This window comes from Canis lupus, chromosome 26 (assembly GCF_003254725.2).
Source record: "Canis lupus dingo isolate Sandy chromosome 26, ASM325472v2, whole genome shotgun sequence".
Classification (NCBI taxonomy): domain Eukaryota; kingdom Metazoa; phylum Chordata; class Mammalia; order Carnivora; family Canidae; genus Canis; species Canis lupus.
Window position 1 is genome coordinate 19,893,753 of NC_064268.1, and position 17,377 is coordinate 19,911,129.

The 17,377-nt window shown below is 46.3% G+C and overlaps 1 protein-coding gene across 1 annotated transcript in view; it reads left to right on the forward strand.

Moving 5' to 3' along the window:
• Window positions 1-17,377, forward strand: part of MYO18B (myosin XVIIIB) — a gene marked incomplete at its 5' end in the record, with an annotated part of 239,487 nt that overhangs the window by 91,455 nt on the left and 130,655 nt on the right. Inside the window, 3 exons of the mRNA XM_049102131.1 lie at window positions 3,637-3,765; window positions 5,976-6,119; window positions 7,099-7,188. Of these exons, the coding sequence (XP_048958088.1) occupies window positions 3,637-3,765; window positions 5,976-6,119; window positions 7,099-7,188 (363 nt within the window). The remainder of the gene's footprint in view (window positions 1-3,636; window positions 3,766-5,975; window positions 6,120-7,098; window positions 7,189-17,377) is intronic.

The following is a 17,377-nucleotide window of genomic DNA, read 5'->3' on the forward strand; positions in this document are numbered from 1 at the left end:
TGGTTTCAACCTGATTTATCCCGCTAGGAGTTAGCAGCGATTGGACTTTTGCAAGCCTTTCCAAGGAACGAACCTGTCGGTCCTTGGTGTCCGCCCCCCCCAACCTCCCCACCCACCCCCATGGCCAGGTGCCAAGCTGGACATTTCACATATTATTCCTCTTTTCCCTTGAAATTTCCTGTGAGATAACTAGTAAACTCCTTCCTTTTAATTTTAATTTTTATTTATTTATCCATAAGAGACACACACACACACACAGAGGCAGGGACATAGGTAGAGGGAGAAGCAGGCTCCCCATGGGGAGCCGGAGTTGGGACTCGATCCCAAGACCTTGGGATCATGACCTGAACCAAAGACAGATACTCAATCACTGAGCTGCCCAGGTGCCTGGGAAATCCCTTCTTTATTGGTGAGGGAGCTATACCTTTTAAAGGCCTTATGGTAGCTAGGGAGGACAGTTAAAGCTCCCATGGAAACCCATATCACCCTGAATCCCAGGGTCTTCTCAATATACTGTAGGGTCTGCTATTTATTAGTGGAAATATATCTGGGTCTTTATGGCCTGAAATCAGAGCACTTGTTCCTTTGCTCTAAAAACGTCATCCTTGCGGACCAGCAATTCTCAAAATAGGGTCACTGGGCCAGTGGTGGCTGCAGCATCCCCTGAGAGCTTGCTAGAAACATCAACTCTCAGAGGCCCCCACCTGAGACATAGTGAATCTGAAACTCTGTGGGTTTGGATTCAGAAGGGTGGGTTGTGACAAGCCCTCTAGGGGATTCCAGCACATGTTCAAGTTTGAGAACCACTGGTCTGGATAATTACTCCGTTTTTTTCATGAATATAAAAATCAGTCTCTATCATCCCTGCGGCTATTGTAGAGCATGGGAGAAAACAGGAGAAGTCTTTACACACATTTTCACATGGTGAGGGCAAGAAATCTAGAAGAAGCCAAAACGTCCCAATAAAGAAAATCATTGTTCTTGAGAAAACCATTAAGAAACAGTCGAGAGCAAATTACAGTAATGCATCCTTTGGAAACCAGACTAGCCTGTGACCCTTCAGCGCAGGTGTAAGTCTTAGGTGTGGCAGGATTGGACACTTCCTAGGTGGGAAGGTCATGAAGCAGAGGAACCAGTCAGACCTGGTCCCTACCCCAGCTCAGCCACTCCCCAACTGTGTGAATCATAAGTGATTTAGCCTCTCTGGGGCTCTCTTCCAACATCTGTAAAATGGAGCCACTGTTTCTTATCCCACAAGTTGGCTATGGGAATCAGCCAGTTGTCATTTACTTGTTGAATGCATTTGTCAGGGGGGCGAGACGTTTATCAAAGAGGCTAACATTGTAATGTTTAAAGAATGAATCTCCTCTAATCTGGAAAATGACTAAGACAGGACCTAATTCCTTAGCAGTCCCAGATATGGGAGCTCTTGTCATATCAGATTTTTTTAGACCTTGGCCTTCAGCATTTTTAGAGGAAAACAGTTTGCATTAGCAGTAGCCCCAGTAGATTCCTTAAATGTGGGGCTGTTGGGATGTTACACTCTGCTTGGGTCCGATAAGCCATTGGACCCACAAAAGCAAATAATTTAGACGTTTCTTTGTGATTCTCAGCCCCTGGTGCCTTATCAAGGCCTGTGCTGAGGGCCATGACATTTATGAAAAAGGTGGTATCCCACATGCAGTTGGCCTTCTGGCTGGCAAGATGCTCTTTAGAAGGAAAAAAAATCAAGATAAGATTCTGCACAGCCGGTGACTTATTCCCGTTCTGCGTATGGTCGTTTCCAATTATCTTTTTAATGAAAGCTTCATACTTAATCAATAGTGGTTTTGGCAGCACCCGCCGCCTTTTGTAATATACGAACTAGAGCTGTCATCATTTTGATCATTGATTTTTTTTTTTATAGCGGCTTTTGGGACTCGCTAGCTTGTGAAATTAATACAGTCATTATTGAGGCAATCTGATAGGTAATGAGTCAATCGTGTCTTTATTTCAATGAGGCTAATTGTCTTGGTGGCTCTGGTGGATATGAAGTGTTCTGTAAGGCCAGGGAAGGTTGCAAAACAGAGTTCGCGCGGATTGGACGTGCAAATTCTCATTTTCCCGTGGGGGGAGGGTTCGCTGTGGGATAGGTAGAGTGGTCTCCATTACAGCAAATAGGTTTAGGGGAATGGCCAATCGATGGAGACCCTTTGTTCCACCTGGAATCAAATTGCAATTCAACCCCAAGCTTCAGACGTTTATATCATAGCGAAGGAGGAAATGAAGCTTCATGTTGACAATGAGGATGGGGTACTGGAGGTGAACTTGGCTTTGCAGCTCACCAGCTATGTGAACTGGAGTCAATTACATAATCTCCCCAGGCCAATAGATTCCTCATAAGGTTGTTTTTTTTTATTATTATTAAAATGGGACATAGGAGAAAGAGCTTTGAAAAACCTAGATGCCATGCAAATGTTAATTGCATTCAGTGGTAACTGTAGTCTGGAGTTAGGCAGAGGGAAATAGGCCTGCTGTTGCCACTTGCTAGTGGAGGGTTGTGGGGGGAATGCCATTTTTAGCTTTAATGTCTCCTTCCATAAAGTGGGGGGATCACAATAACCGCCATATAGGATTGTGCGTGTGAAGTACTTTCCCTGCATGTATCAAGTGGTTGGTTCTGATCCATAACATTGGTTGATAATGCGCCCCATTGCTTGATAATATCGCTGATTAACATATTATCACTGATTAATCCAGTGCCCCTGGAGAAATTGAACATCTTTGGGGGTGATAAGCCACATCTGGCAAAGAAATACATCAGGCTGGTTACAGAAATGAGCAGCAGCTGGGCATCTGAAAAGTGACCCCTTCGCCTGTCACTGACTCAAGTCCCCGGCCATTAGGGCATCTTTCCTTTGCCTCTAGTGGGGTGACACAGATTATGGCTACCTTAGCACACTGGCCAGATCAGGTCCGGCCCCAAAGCATCAGGTTCTCAGAAAATCCCTCTGCATGTCCTGCAGTCTATGGAAGGCGGCCCTGCAGGGTGCCGAGGAGGCATTGATCACTCTGCTGCAGAGGGACCTCCATCCATTATTGATGAGCAGAGGCCTGGAAACTATGGACTGCAAGCTGTTTTTCTGTTAGCTACCTGAGCACCTCATGTAGATGGCACCAGCCTGGCCCCCTCCTCTCTTAGCCCAGGAGGGCTGCCCTCAGCTCCCCAACATCCTCTGCCCCTCCTTTTAAAGTAGGACCAAGTATTTCGAGGGCACTGTTTCTTTCAGACAGTTGGCAGCTCTTCCCAGAAAGATTGCACATTTCCAGGCCTGACACTAAACCCAGGGATTTCATCAGCTTTCCTGGGGTGAAGCCTGGGATTGTGTGTTTCCCACACTCTCCAGGCAGTCCTGGTGCACAGAGACTTTTAGGCCAAGTCTCCTAGCTGTGGTGTTCAAGCAAACATGTGCCTGGGTCCCTTGAGGATCATGTTAAAATGTCGCTCTGGTTCATCAGGTCTGGGGTGGGGTCCCAGATTCTGCATTTCTAACAGGCTCCTCAGTGGTGACAATGCTGCTCATGGGGCCGTGCTCTGAGCATCCAGAAGCTAGAAGAAGGGAAAGAGGAGTCACCTGCCACCTTCTCTCCTTCCAGGTTTTCCTCAAGGCAGGCGTGGTCTCTAGGCTTGAGAGGCAGCGGGAGAAGCTGGCGTCTCACAGGATCCTTTTATTCCAGGCGGCTTGTAAGGGCTTTCTGTCTCGGCAGGAATTCAAAAAGCTGAAGGTATGGTGGCTAGCGTGCCTCGTCATCCCTGCAGAGGTGTGAGATCCGGGCAAAGCAGCATCCGAGCTGATCTGGGGGCTGCGATCTCACGCTTCTCACACTTGCGCTGGTGCATGAAACCCTAAAGGATATTACTAACATGCACTTGCAGATCCAGTGGGTCTGGGGTGAGCACAGGGCTCTGCAGGTCTCCCATGATGGTGCCAGCGCTGCTGGTCCACAGGCTTACCCTGAATGGCAGGACTTTAAAGTGACACTTTGTAAGATGTTGTGATTGTCTCTAGGACATTGACGTCAAATTATCAATGATGTCAGACTTGATCTGGATATCATGGGGCGGTCCAAGCCCTGCTTGGTTTGTTATGGCCTCCACTTGTTCCATCTCTGGAGAACTTGGCTTTCATGGGTCAGTGGGCAGGGCATGACAGGACCGGGCCACCGAGGCTTAGGGGACCCAAGTTCAGAGTTCAGAGTCCGCAATCCTGAGCCACCCTGGGCTACTATCCTCTGAGACCTTTGGAGACTGCACTTCCCTGTTGCTTGAGCAATGGAAAAAAAAAAGGCAGCACAGCTTTGACAAATAAGAACTATGCTTGAATCTCACTTCCACCACTTAGTAGCTGGGTCAAGGTGAAATGGGGTCGTGTGCACTTAGCATGGTACGTGCCGTAGAGCAGCTACTCGATAAATGCTAGTTGCTGTTACCTTAGTATCCTCATTACTAAGTACTACTAGCACGCAGTCTCATTACATGCACTTCCAGTTTATGTGAATCTGTAAATTCAAGTATACTTACTTGGCAAATGCAAGAACATTAATAATTGAAATATTGTGGGCGAACCCACTGACCCACTGCTCTCCAGTAGCTTATGCCCTTGGAATTATTTAGAATAGAGGTTAATTAAGACCCGAGATTCTTCCTGCACCCAGGCTGCAGGGGTGCAAATCCCAACCCCATAGCTGGGCAGCTGTATGGTGCTGAGCACCTGAGCGTGCCGCTCTGTGCCTCAGCTTCCCCATCTGTAAAATGGACATGACAGTAACGCCTCCATTCCTGGGGCTGTGGTGTGAACTGAGCTAAGTCTGTGAGGTGCTCAGCATGCTGCCTGGCCTGTAGGGAGAGCCGTACCGCTGTGCAAGCATTGGCTCTCATGATGGTGATGATGGGGACGGATCTTCTGGCTTGGTAGGCAACATGGTTCCCACCTGAGACATGAATGAATGTGGCCGGTGGACCTCCAAGGGTGGTCCCCAGGCCAACAGTATCCATGCCAACCTGGCATCTGTTAGCCATGCACATTCTCGGGCCCCACTCAGACTTACTGAATCAGACCCTCTGGGGGCAGAGCCCAGCATCTGTGTTTTAACAAGCTCTTCTGGCACTTGTGAGGCACACTCGGGTTTGAGAAGCCTGGGATTTGTGTTTAAATTCACTTAAAGTGATACCTAGCCCCTAAATATCACCATGAGACATAATTATGGCCATTGTGTCTTGTGGGCAATTGCAGGGATATTCAATGATTTGCCTTTCATGGTGGCTTCTGAATCTAAGCCCCATACAAGGTGTTGCTGTATAATATTTTGGACTCCTCTTCCTCTTCTTCTTAGGTCATGCAAAATTATATTGTGGCATAACATCCAATGCCCAGAGCCCAACTTGATGAGAAGAGGCTTTCAAAACAATTTTTTAAAATTTAACAACATTTTTATTTACTTTTTCTTTTTTTAATTTATTTTTAATTTATTTTTTGTGTATTTTTTATCGGAGTTTGATTTGCCAACATATAGTATAACACCCAGTGCTCATCCTGTCAAGTGCCCCCCTCTGTGTCCGTCACCCAGTCACCCCATCCACCCACCCAACTCTCCTTCCACTACCCCTTGTTCGTTTCCCAGAGTTAGGAGTCTTTCATATTTACTTTTGCTGAATAGAGTCGACACCCGGTGTTACGTTAGTTTCAGGCGTACAACATGGTGATTCAAGTCTATATGTTGTGCTCGGCTCACAGGCACAGCTACCAGCTGTCACTATGCAGCGCTATTATGGCACCATTGAAAAGAACCTCTTAAAATTTTTAAGTTACCCAATCTCTTCCATTAGCCATGAGCCCACTTTTTCCATCCCTTTTGCCATCCCCTTGCTCTCTTTCCTTCACCTTCCCTGGGTTGGGAAGGGCTCCCCTCAAGTTTCTGACCTCTTCTCCCTGCAGATTCACCGACTGGCCTCACAGTGCATCCAGAAGAATGTGGCTGTGTTCCTGGCGGTCAAGGACTGGTCATGGTGGCAGCTGCTCGGTTCCCTCCGGCCGCTGCTGAGCTCCACTATTGGAGACGAGCAGCTCCATGCCAAGGAGGTCAGTCCACGTGGCAGGCAGGGCGCCGGGTGGCCGCTCCTTCTTTGCACCCTCATGTTAGTGCTTGCGTCCGGACCCAGTGTCTCCACCCTGCAGATTCTTGATTTAGAAATGCTCTGCCCATCAGCCCTCACTGCCCTTTTCCAGATATCCCTTGGCTTCCATCAATGCAGACATAGACCACCCTCTGTCCCATGTCTGGCTACACTGTAGACTTGTTGGTGTTAGATACCCCATTACCACCCAGCGGCACATGGACACCTACTATCCATCCCAGAGAAACTTGGTGGTGGGATCCTTGAGTCCTTGATCTCTTTGCCTCTTGGAGAACACTCCTCTTGCTGTCTCTTCTACCCTGGTAGCGCCCGCCTTCTACAGTACCCACGTCGATTGCTTTCTGGTTTATCTTTGCTGTTGTTTATTCTTGCAGAATTAGTCAATTCACCCATGCATGCAGACTTTCTTTCTCTCATACACAAAAGATAGCATACTGTTCATATGCTTCTGCCGCTGGCATATTACACTTAGCAATATATTTTGGGAGTCATGCCGTGTCCCATTTCGCAGAGGTCTCCCTGGTTCTCTCTCCACGACAGCCTAGGACCCTTTTCTGTGTACATTCCATAGTTCACCCCAACAGTCTTCTGTGGGTGCACATCGAGGCAGCTCCTGATGGCAGTACTGCAAACATAACGCTGAGCCATTGACAGAAGAGCGGTCTCAGAGAGGGTGAAGGGCCCAGGGCACCATCTCACTCAGGCATTCCCAGTCCCAGGTTAAACAATGGACTCATTCTGAGGATTTGCATTCAGCCCCTAGACTGGGAGGTTGAGATTCAGAAATGGGGAATGAGCTGAGCATCTGGACATCATCAGTTGGGTTGACAGAACCACTACTCCATTCCCCAGCTGCTCTTAACCCGCGTGGGACCTCTGCCTCTGCTCCAGGATGGTTTCTGTTAAAGTGTTTGTTTTTGTAGGAGGAGCTTACGATGCTGAGACAGAAGCTAGAAAAATCGGAAAAGTCCCGGAATGAACTCCGGCAGAATGCAGACCTGCTAGAGAGCAAGGTACTGCATCCCTCCTGTGTTGGGTCCCTGGGTGGGACGAGGTTGACCAGGGAGGTGATGATGTGCCCGGCACTGTGCTAAGTACTTTACAAGCCTCCTCAAAATAGCCCTGGGTGTGTGTGTGGGGGGGTGGGGGTGGCATGCAGACCTTGTCCCCATTTTGCAAAGGAGGAGACTGAAGTTCTGGGAAATTACATCTCTTCCTAAGGTCACACACCTAGCATGTGTAGCACTGAGATGCAAACTCGTATCACCTGACTCCAAGGGGAAGAATTTCTCATGTAAGTCATGAAAGCACAAATCACAAGGGAAAAATTGACAAATTTGACTCTATGAGAGTAATCAACTTCTGTTTATCAAAGCGTAAGATGAAGACACACCGCATACTAGGCCATGAAATTTGCAATACATATAACTGGCAAAGAGTATGTGGACATGTAAAGAACTTTCTTGAATCAATTGGAAAAAGAAAAAGCACTCCAGTAGGGGAAAAAATGGGCAAAAAGAGGAATCGGCAGGTCCCAAGAGGGGAACTCTTGTGTCAAGAGTTCAAACATCCTGGAATTCAAATGGCCAGTAGTCTCATGAAAAGATGCTTAAGGTAAGTAAGCAATCAGGAAATGCAAATTAACACCACAATAGGTACCATTTCTCACCTCAAATTGGCAAAATCCAAGGCTGAGTTGCCATGTGTTGGCAAGGATGTATAGCAGCAGGAATTCATATGCTGCTGTGGGAGTGTAAATTGATCTCTTCACTCTTGAACAACCCAACTTTGTCTCTGAACAAGATGATCCTGTCCATACACCATGCTCCAGCAATTCCATTTTGTGTGTATATGCAAGAGAATCTCTCTCATTTATATAAGAAGAGACACGAAGAAGTATATAGGAGTGGCTTTGTCATGCTGAAGAAATGTAAACACCCAAATGGGAGTCTATCAATAAGAAAATGAACACATTTTGTTAGGTGAAAAATTGAGTTGCCAAAAGTAAAAATGAATAAAGAGGCAGAAAACTATGGTCCACGGGCTGAACCCAGTTGACTACATTTTTGTTTTTGTTTTTGTTTTTGTGAAGAAAGTTTTATTGGCACACAGCCACACCCATTCATTTGTGTGCAGTCTCTGGTGGCTTTCATGCCACAATGACAGAGCTGAGAAGTCGTGACAGAGAATCTATGATCTACAAAGACTAAACATATTTACTATCTGGCTCTTTATAGAAAAAATTTCCTGACCCTTCCACAAAAGGTACATGGATCTACATGGATTGCCCTTGAAAACATAGCACTGAAGACAAATGATTTAGGTTATGAAAGAATACTTAAAATATGATATCAGATGTATTAATTTTTTAAATATGCAGAATAATACTGTATATTGAGTGGGGACATTTGCCTTATGGTGTGAAGCTATTTAATGGAAATAATAGCACCAAATTCAGAGTGGTGGTCACCTCTCGGGGGTGGAAAGGGACATGTAATTGGAGATTACGTTGTGGGGTGAGGGTATGACCATTTGCTCACGTCCTCTATCCTTAGTGGGGTGTTGAGTTCACGGACTGAGGATAAGGATGGGAGCCAGACGGTCCCTGCCCCCAAGGGGACTACAGAAAATTCCAGATTCCTAAACAGATCCATATAATATATATGTGGGTCACGGTCAAAGAGCCGTGGATAGATCAAGGAAGAGTTGTTCATGGAAACTTGCTGTTCTGCTTAGTTTTTCAGAGCCTGGACTCAAGTAAGTCGCGTGCATAGGGCATGAAATTTAAAGGGGTGCCAAAAACTCAGCAAGATAAATCATATTTCAGTGCAGTATCTTTTAAAATGTAAATTAATGCAAAAAAAATCCATGATGAGCCAAATACCAAAATTTCAAATAAACACAGGACTGGTGGGCCGGGATTAAGGTGAGGCAAGTAAGGCAGTCGGCACAGTGGGATCCTGTCTTCATTTAAATTTTTGATGTTTTATTCATCATGGATTTTGGCATTAATTTTGACGTTCTTAAATATTGCATTAGAATGTTATTTATCTCGGTTTCTGAGTTTCTTGGCACTCCCTAAAATTTTGCACCCTGGGTGAGTGCTTTGCCCATCTCATCCTTAGTCCTAGGTAGTTTACAGGGGCCTACTGAAGTTCAAAGGAAGTCCAGTTATTCATCCCTTGAGCAAATATGTGTGAGCATCTTCCATGTACCAGGCATTCAGCTGGCCACCTCAGATACAGCTAGGGAGAAGGCAAAAATCCCTGTCCTCACGAGGTCCCCAGGCCAACTGAGGAAGACAGACCACAAGTAAATAAACAAGCAAACTATTTTTGGATGGTACAGTGCTGTAGATATTAAGCAGAGGGAGGTGATGGTCAGAGGGGAGGTGGCTATTTTTTGTCTAAGTGTCCAGGAAAGCTTCCATGCACTGAGATGTTTGAGTCTAGTTCTGAATCATTTGGCATAGCCATCTATGTGCAGATCTGGGGAAAAGAGTAGAAGTGACAAGTGCAAAGGTCCTGAGGCAACTTGGGACTATATTCATCAATTTAGAGCAAAACTGGAGCTTTCCACACCTGTGGGCCCGTGTTGCTATTATTACAATAATGTTGCTTGGTTTGGTTTATGGATAGTGGTGGCTATAATTGGGTTTATGATCAAGCCAACAGAACACCTTCTCTTTCCTATGTGGACAGCCTGAGCTGACCCTGGCTGGCTCACAAGGGGACATGTATGAAGTTTGGGGGGGCAGGCTATCTCTTTTCTGTCCTTTCTCATTCTCCTTATAATTGTGTCCACTCTCCCCACCAAGGGTTCTCTGTCTGAGTCCCATGGGCAAGGAAGAGGCAGGGACTCCTAGAAGGGACAGTCGTATCACAGCGAGTTAGGTGAGGGTGGGTGGAAAGGCTGTACCACAGGTATGCCCTCTTGGGCAAAATACTGTAAGGAGGAGAGGAAATGGCACACAAGCCCCTCACCCCCAGTCTCATTGAAGGCTCTAGAGAGCATGCAGCCTGACCTCTCTTGCAGGGAGTAGCATTGGTAGAGCGGCAGAAGCAAAAAATCAGAGAGCTCTGCGTGGGTTGGGAATATTGGTGACTTCCCTATAGAAACTCCTTCCCACTGAGCTGACATTTCATACAGTAATTCATCACAAACTGTCAAGTCAGACTTGGGGGCTTGGGGGGTGCCTCAGCTGCTGGGGGAGACTGGAGAGAGTGATGAGGTTAGCATCATTAAGCATCATTAACAGCTTGGGCTACAGCTTATGCCATGCTGGGAGAAGGAAGGGAGGGGGCCAGGCTTCTGAGACCTGAACTGAGCATTCAAAGTATCAGCACCTGCACGATATTCTACTCAGGTTCTCTATGTCTTTGTGTTGTATGCGGTTATAAAAAGAGGTATAGGGCCTGGGAAAAGTAGGATATAGTTTAAAAGCTAAGAAAGTCAGAGCAACGGGAAGGAAGAGTTGAAGAGTGCATCCAACCAGAGGAAGACTTAGGAAATAGAAATCTACTGTTGAACCTTAGACTTGCTCTCACTTCACAGACTTTGCATGGGCTGTTCTCTCCACCCTCCTCCCCTGGTTAATGCCTGGTCATCCCTTTTCACCCAGTTCAGGTGGTTCTTCTACCTTTTTTTCTTTTTTTTAAAGATTTATTTACTTATTTGACAGAGAGAGAGAGAGCACAAGCAGGGGGAGCAGGAGAGGGAGTGGGAGAAGCAAGCTCTCTGCTGAGCAGGAAGCGTAATGCAGGGCTCAATCCCAGGCAGAAGGCAGATGCTCAACCAACTGAGCCACTCAAGTGCCCAGTTCGGCTCCTACCATATGTGATCCCGGAGCCCTGTGCTTCCCACCACTGCACTGATGGGTGTGTTCTAACTGAGGCCGCAAGAGCAGGGGTGTGTCTTGTTCATCATATTGGCCCAGTCCCTGGTGCACAGTAAACACAAAATGGAGCCATGAAAGGTGAACTGAAATGTTGACACTGAGCTTCTTAGCAACCAAAGCAAAGAGGGAAGCAAGATATTAAGATATTCCAAAGACATGTTGTCCCCCAAGTTAGACACACACACACACACACACACACACACACACACACACACCTGTTGCTTGAGATAATCCTAATTTTCCCTGGTATGGAAATATCAGAGAAGTTCCTTCTATGAGTCCTCATGAAAAGGGGTACTAAGTAACCTGGCAAAGTACCACTTCAGGGATGTTCGTACAGTGAATAGAAGAGGGGTGCTTTTGCGGACATCGTCTTGAACTACAAACCAAGGTTATGACATCAGTTCCCTAAAGAATTCAAATAGGAGGCAAAACAGCTTTATTCAGGAAGCACATTTGAGTGGACCAAATGTTATGGTTTCTTCCTCCTCCTATTCAGATTCTCTCCCCACCCTCTTCTTCCTTTGTAAACTTTATATTAAGGTCCAACATACAAAAAAGCACACACCTCATAAGTATACAGCTCAATGAGTTTTCACAAACTGAACACACCAAGGCAATCAACAGCCATGTGGAGACACAGAACATTCCCAGCTCCCTTCAAACCCACCCTCGTGGCCCTTTCAGCCACTACCCTCCAAGGGTAACCACTGAACTGACTTCTAGCAATATCGATGGGGTTTTTTACCCCCTATTTTTTAAACTTTACCTAAATGCAATCAAATGTGTGTACCCATTTGTGTGGTTTCTTTCATGTGACATTGTTTGTGACAATCATCCATGTTATGGGCAGTTGTGGCTTGCTCATTGTCACTGCCGTATAGCGTGCTATCATGTGTATATAGCACTACTGATTCATTCTATTCTAAATGAACATTTGGTTATTTCCAGCTTTAAACTCTTATGAATAAGCCTGCCGTGAACATCCTTCCACACATCTTTTGGTGCACAGATCATGCATTTTCTTTTAAGAAATCACTAAGAATGGAATTGCTAGGTTTTAAGTTCTTTCTATTTTGGGTTTTAATTGATACAAACAGTTTGCTCAATTATATGTATCAATTTATCTTCCCATGGCAATGGGTGAGCATTCCAGTTGCTCCACACTCTTACCAGCACTTGGTATTATCCTTTTCAGTTAGCAATATTGTTGGGCATGCAGTAATCCAACATCATGATTTTAATTTGCAGCTTTTCATATGTTTTTGGCTGCTTGTTACCCTCTTTGGCAAAGTGGTCTTTCAAGTCTTTTGGCCATTTTCTACTGCTTTTCTTATTGATTTGTAGCAACCCTTCATATACCGTGGATATAAGTTCAGTTGTTGGATGTATGTGGCACAGATCTCTTCCTCTGCTCTTTGGCTTGCCTTTTTTTGGATGCAGTAATTAGAAGATTTATCTTCTGAAGTCCCAAGATTCTCTCTGTCAAAGGGCTAAGAAGAGATCAAAGGACTTCAGAACTCCCAAACCTATCAATGGCAATAGATACATTTCTTTGCTTTAATAATGTATTTTATTGATTCCCAATGCACATTATTTCTCACCTTTCCACTTCTCTGTGATTGTGATGCATCTTGAAAATCACTGGCACCTTCCACTAAAAATTGGTAGCACTTTCTTTTCTTATTTCTATAGTGGTGCATCTTATAATCAGAGGCAGCTCAGATTTGGTGAAATGTAGCATACTGGAGCCCAAGTAAGATTTTCTTTGAAGAAAGGTCTTTAATTCTTTTCCCTCCACCAAAAAGCTACTTTGATTTTTTTTTTAATGGTTGCTTTTATACTGTGAAGTGCATCAGAATCACCTGGGCGGGGCGGGGGTGGGGAGCTATGTACCCTGTAGCTTCCCCATCCCATCTCCTGTGGATTTGACCCAGGAGGGAATCTTGGGGAGGGGAGTCTTTCACTGCTTCATTTAATGAGCCCCAAGGTGAACTCTTAGACTATAGTTGCTGGTCCCCAGCCCTAGAGATTCTGAGTTAGTAGGCGTGGAGTGGCTCTGGAGATTCTGAATGTCTCATGAGCTGTCAGATGATGCTGAACCTGCTGGTCTGGGGGCCACACTTAGGGAACAGGTACAAGGCATCCCCTTGCATGTGGTCTACTTTCTTCCGAGAGTACCTGGTAAAGGTTAGGAGGCAGATATTCCTTCAGGCCATGTGTGCATCCTGAAGACACCCCTGGCCCTATTCACGGCCTCTGAACCCCACCCGCTTGTCTCCGTAGGAGGGGGGAAACAATTGATAGAAATGTTGCTAAAACATGTTGTGCCTCATCAGTGGAAACTCCCTTTGACTAGGCTTATTAAAAAGACAACATTATTGCAAAATGATTTAAGTGCTTCATTTGCAAAGGAGCAGAAGAGGAGATGAGAAGCCTCCAGGAAGCTGGCTATAAATATTCTTCAAGCGTGCAAAATCTGCCTCGATGCAAAGTGGGGTTTTTTATTTTCGCAAGAAAGCAGGTCTTTCTTCTTATAGGAATTTCCTATAGGGAACACATGGAGAAAAATGAGAATGGGGTGTTTTCTTCCCTCTCTGGAGTATCTTCTGGGTTTTCCCTAAGACTTTATTTATAGCAAAAGACAGGTCTGTGCACTCCGGATGTCTGGTATCGTTAGCTTGAGACATTTCACTTTTTGTTAAGGAATGGCCAAGAGAGGATCCATGGGATCCACCAGGATATGGTTTAGGTCAGAAAGTCCATTTGCAAGGTGCTGAGGAGTTTGGCCCTGGCTAGTCACAAGCGTGGCCAGCAGGAGCTAAGTTCCAGGAGGTAAGGGAAGTGATTTGTGACTGAGTCTAGATCATCTACCAAGTCTTCCGACTCTTCGTGCTCTGCTAAGACTGGGTGGGGACTGGGTGTGGCAGCTCTGTAATCCCCAGGAGACTAAACCAGCCAGGTTGCCTATCTACCTCAGGATATTAGAGCCTCTTGAGCCTTAGCTGCTGGGACATTCTGGGGAGAGTGTCCTACTGATAGAAAGCTGGCTGCAGAGGTTCTATGGCCACAGTGTGGGCATAGTCCCAGATGACCACCATGGGCTTAGCTAAAGCCCCACAGAGGAGTGCACAGTTGGAATGCTCTGCATGCCTCAGTTTCCCCCAGGGCCACAATGTCTTCTTTACCTACTTTGTAACACAAATGAAAATACTAGGGACTGTATTTTAAGTACAGGTTAAGGGATGGATGTGATGTCCTGACTTGGTGTGTCTGGTCCAGGAGCAGAGGGTGGATCAGGACGGCTGGCTTTGGGCCCTCACTGCTACGGGACTCTGAGCCTTTGTGTCATTATCAGCAACATGGTGACAGTGATGACTCCATATTCTTCTCCACAGGGTGGTGTGTGGAGGTGCATATAAAGTAATTATTACACTGTCTCTTACACAGCAAGACTTCGCACATTGCCACCATTGCTAACATATATGTGATTGTGTCTTAGCTATTTCTCTACCCCTCAAAGAATTCAATGCCAATGGAATGAATGAATGAAATAATAGTGGATTTAGTAATTAGAGAAATACGAAATGAGCAATGTGTCCGTGCCAGTGTTGTGACACATCCTTTACCTGCTTTATCTCATTTTACCATCAAATCAAACCATAAGGAAGGTATCATTAGTTACCCCTATGTTTTAGATGGGTACAGTGAAGACCAGAGAGGTGAAGTGATTTGTCCAATATCACACAGCTGGTGAGTAGCAGAGCTGGGCTTTGACCCTGGGTCTGGCTGACTCCAAACAGGCTGTGATGGAGGAAGAGCACCTCCTTGGACTGGGAATCAGGTCAGGGAGTGGCTCATCCTTCAAGATGAACCGGAGCTGGCCAGGTGACAAGGTAGAGAAGCATTCCAGGTAAAGGGCACAGCAAGAACCAGACTGAGATCGAGGACCTGTGCTGGCAGTTGTGGTTCTGGTGGTTGGAGGGTGTCGGGTGCATGGGGAGGTGATGGAGTGGGGCCAGTCCTTGAAGCCGGCTTAGATCACAGTGGCTGTGAGAATCTTATTAGAGGTTTGAACTCCATCCTGAAGATGGGGGCTGGCCCCAAAGTATTTCCAAGGTGGGAGATGTAGGGAACAGCGTCCAAGGAGTTATTTCCTCTTGAAGACCCCTTCGAAAGCTCATGAAAACCACTCTCCCCACAAGGCCAGTCAGTGATGTGTCATCCCCTGTGTTCTGCTCTGAGGCATGACATTTCTCCCAGCGTGGCCCCATGACCAGTTCCCACAGACGTGCTAGAGGCTGTCTGTCCCTCCCTTTGTCCTTGGCTCCCGCAGAATTTTTATGGATTTTTTGAGCTCCCGAGAGGCAGTTTGATGGTGTAGTCAGGAGTGAAGTCTCTCAAGCCAGGCTGCCTCGATTCACGTCCAGCTATGCCACTGGCTGGCTGGGTGTCCTCGGGTCCCTGGTGCCTCAGGTCCTCATCTGGAATGCCGAGATGTCTGGACCTAGCTCCTGGTGCTGCTGCGAAGGTTCTGTGGGTTACCCTGTGCCAGGCTCGTGGTGAGCATTGTGTAGTAGTGACGACGATTAAGGTAACTGTTACCATCACCTAGGAGCAGGTGGTGTATCTGTCTGGGAAGAAAAATCCACAGGGCAGAGCTTGAACTGCTGCCCAGAGTGAGTCTCTGGGGAACCCTGGAGCCTGCCACTAAGCCACAGAATTGTTCTGAATTTCCCCTAATGACTGAAGCAGCTTTGAGGGCAGATACCGTGAGATTGAAGCCGTGGCTTAATCTCCTTGACAAGCAAACAGCGCACCAGCCAGCTGGCTCTGCAGTTGGATAGACCTTTTGTCTATTGATTTATCCCCCTCCCCCACCCCACTTTTTCTGATTTTATTTTCCATTTTCTCTCTTAATCACTCAGGTTGATGAGGATGGGGATGGGGCTTGCCTTACACTAGGGGTTCATAAAACTCCCTTTGGCCATGGCCCCAGAGGGGTGGTTGATCTTGTCTTTGAGCTGCATGCAGCTGGATGTTTTATACTTCCTTCCCCATCCACTACTTCCTGAGGATCATCTACGACTCTTGCACTGCTGACCCCCAGGGGCTTGGGGGGTGAGGGATTGAATTAGACAGTGGATGTAGGGACAGGACAGCATTGTAATTATGAGTCAGGACCTGGGACTCAGGCTGTCTGAGCCAGACTCCCCGTGGGACCTATCAGCCATGACTTTGAACAAATCATTTCACCACTCAATGCCTCAGTTTCCTATTCTGTGAACAGGGAATGACAAAAATGTCTCTTTCCAGCATTCAGTGAGGGTGAGCTATTACTCCTACAAGGGTTTATAATGAACTGATTCTTTTCATCAAATCGAAAAGTAGAGGAAGACAGGGAAAGGCCACTGCTCACTCTCTATAGATAAGTTTTTTTTTTTAAGATTTTTATTTATTTATTCATGAGAGACACACAGAGAGGCAGAGACACAGGCAGAGGGAGAAGCAGGCTCCCTGCAGGGAGCCTGATGCGGGACTAGATTCCAGGACTCAGGATCACGATCTGAGTCGAAGGCAGACACTCAACCACTAAGCCACCCAGGTGTCCCGATTTGGGGAGTTTTGAGAGCTCTTGTATATTAAGAGCCAAGGACAGGGTTGGGTTCAGATATATGGGTGCTCCACATGTGTTTTAATCTCCCCAACTCAGCGGGCAGATCCTTGAAAGCAGGGCCTGGCACACAGTCGGTGCTCACATAATGAATGACAAGTGACAGTGACAGCCCAGTGGGTCCCATTTGTGCTCAGCATTTAACGTCCATCAAAATTTTTTGTTACCTGCTGTTTCGCTCAAAGTGGAAATGATGCCAGTGAGCAGGATATATATTATTTCTATTTGACTCTATGCAAAATGTACAGAAAATTCATTCACTTCTGTCCCCTTCTCCCTGGCAGAACTTTGGAGTCATTGTCCCTAAGTAGAAAGAGAGTTTCTGATGATTTGGCTTAAGTGGTAGATCCAGGGAGGTTTTCGGAATAATTTCTAGTTAATTGGTCCTTGAGTAATCCGCAAGGACCCTTCTGGGTTTGCAAACTAGGCTCTCTCCTCGTTAAATTGGTTTTCATTTTATATTCACCTAATGGCTCTGGGCGTGGTGCCCACCCCTCACCTCTATGGATGAAGCCCTCGGGCCCTGAATGTAGGAAGGGAGAGGGGTTTGGGGGCAGGGGTAGGTCAGGGGCTACTTGTCTCTGTGAAAAGCGTCTGTCATGTCCCTAATTTGAAAGCACTAATTTTCCTT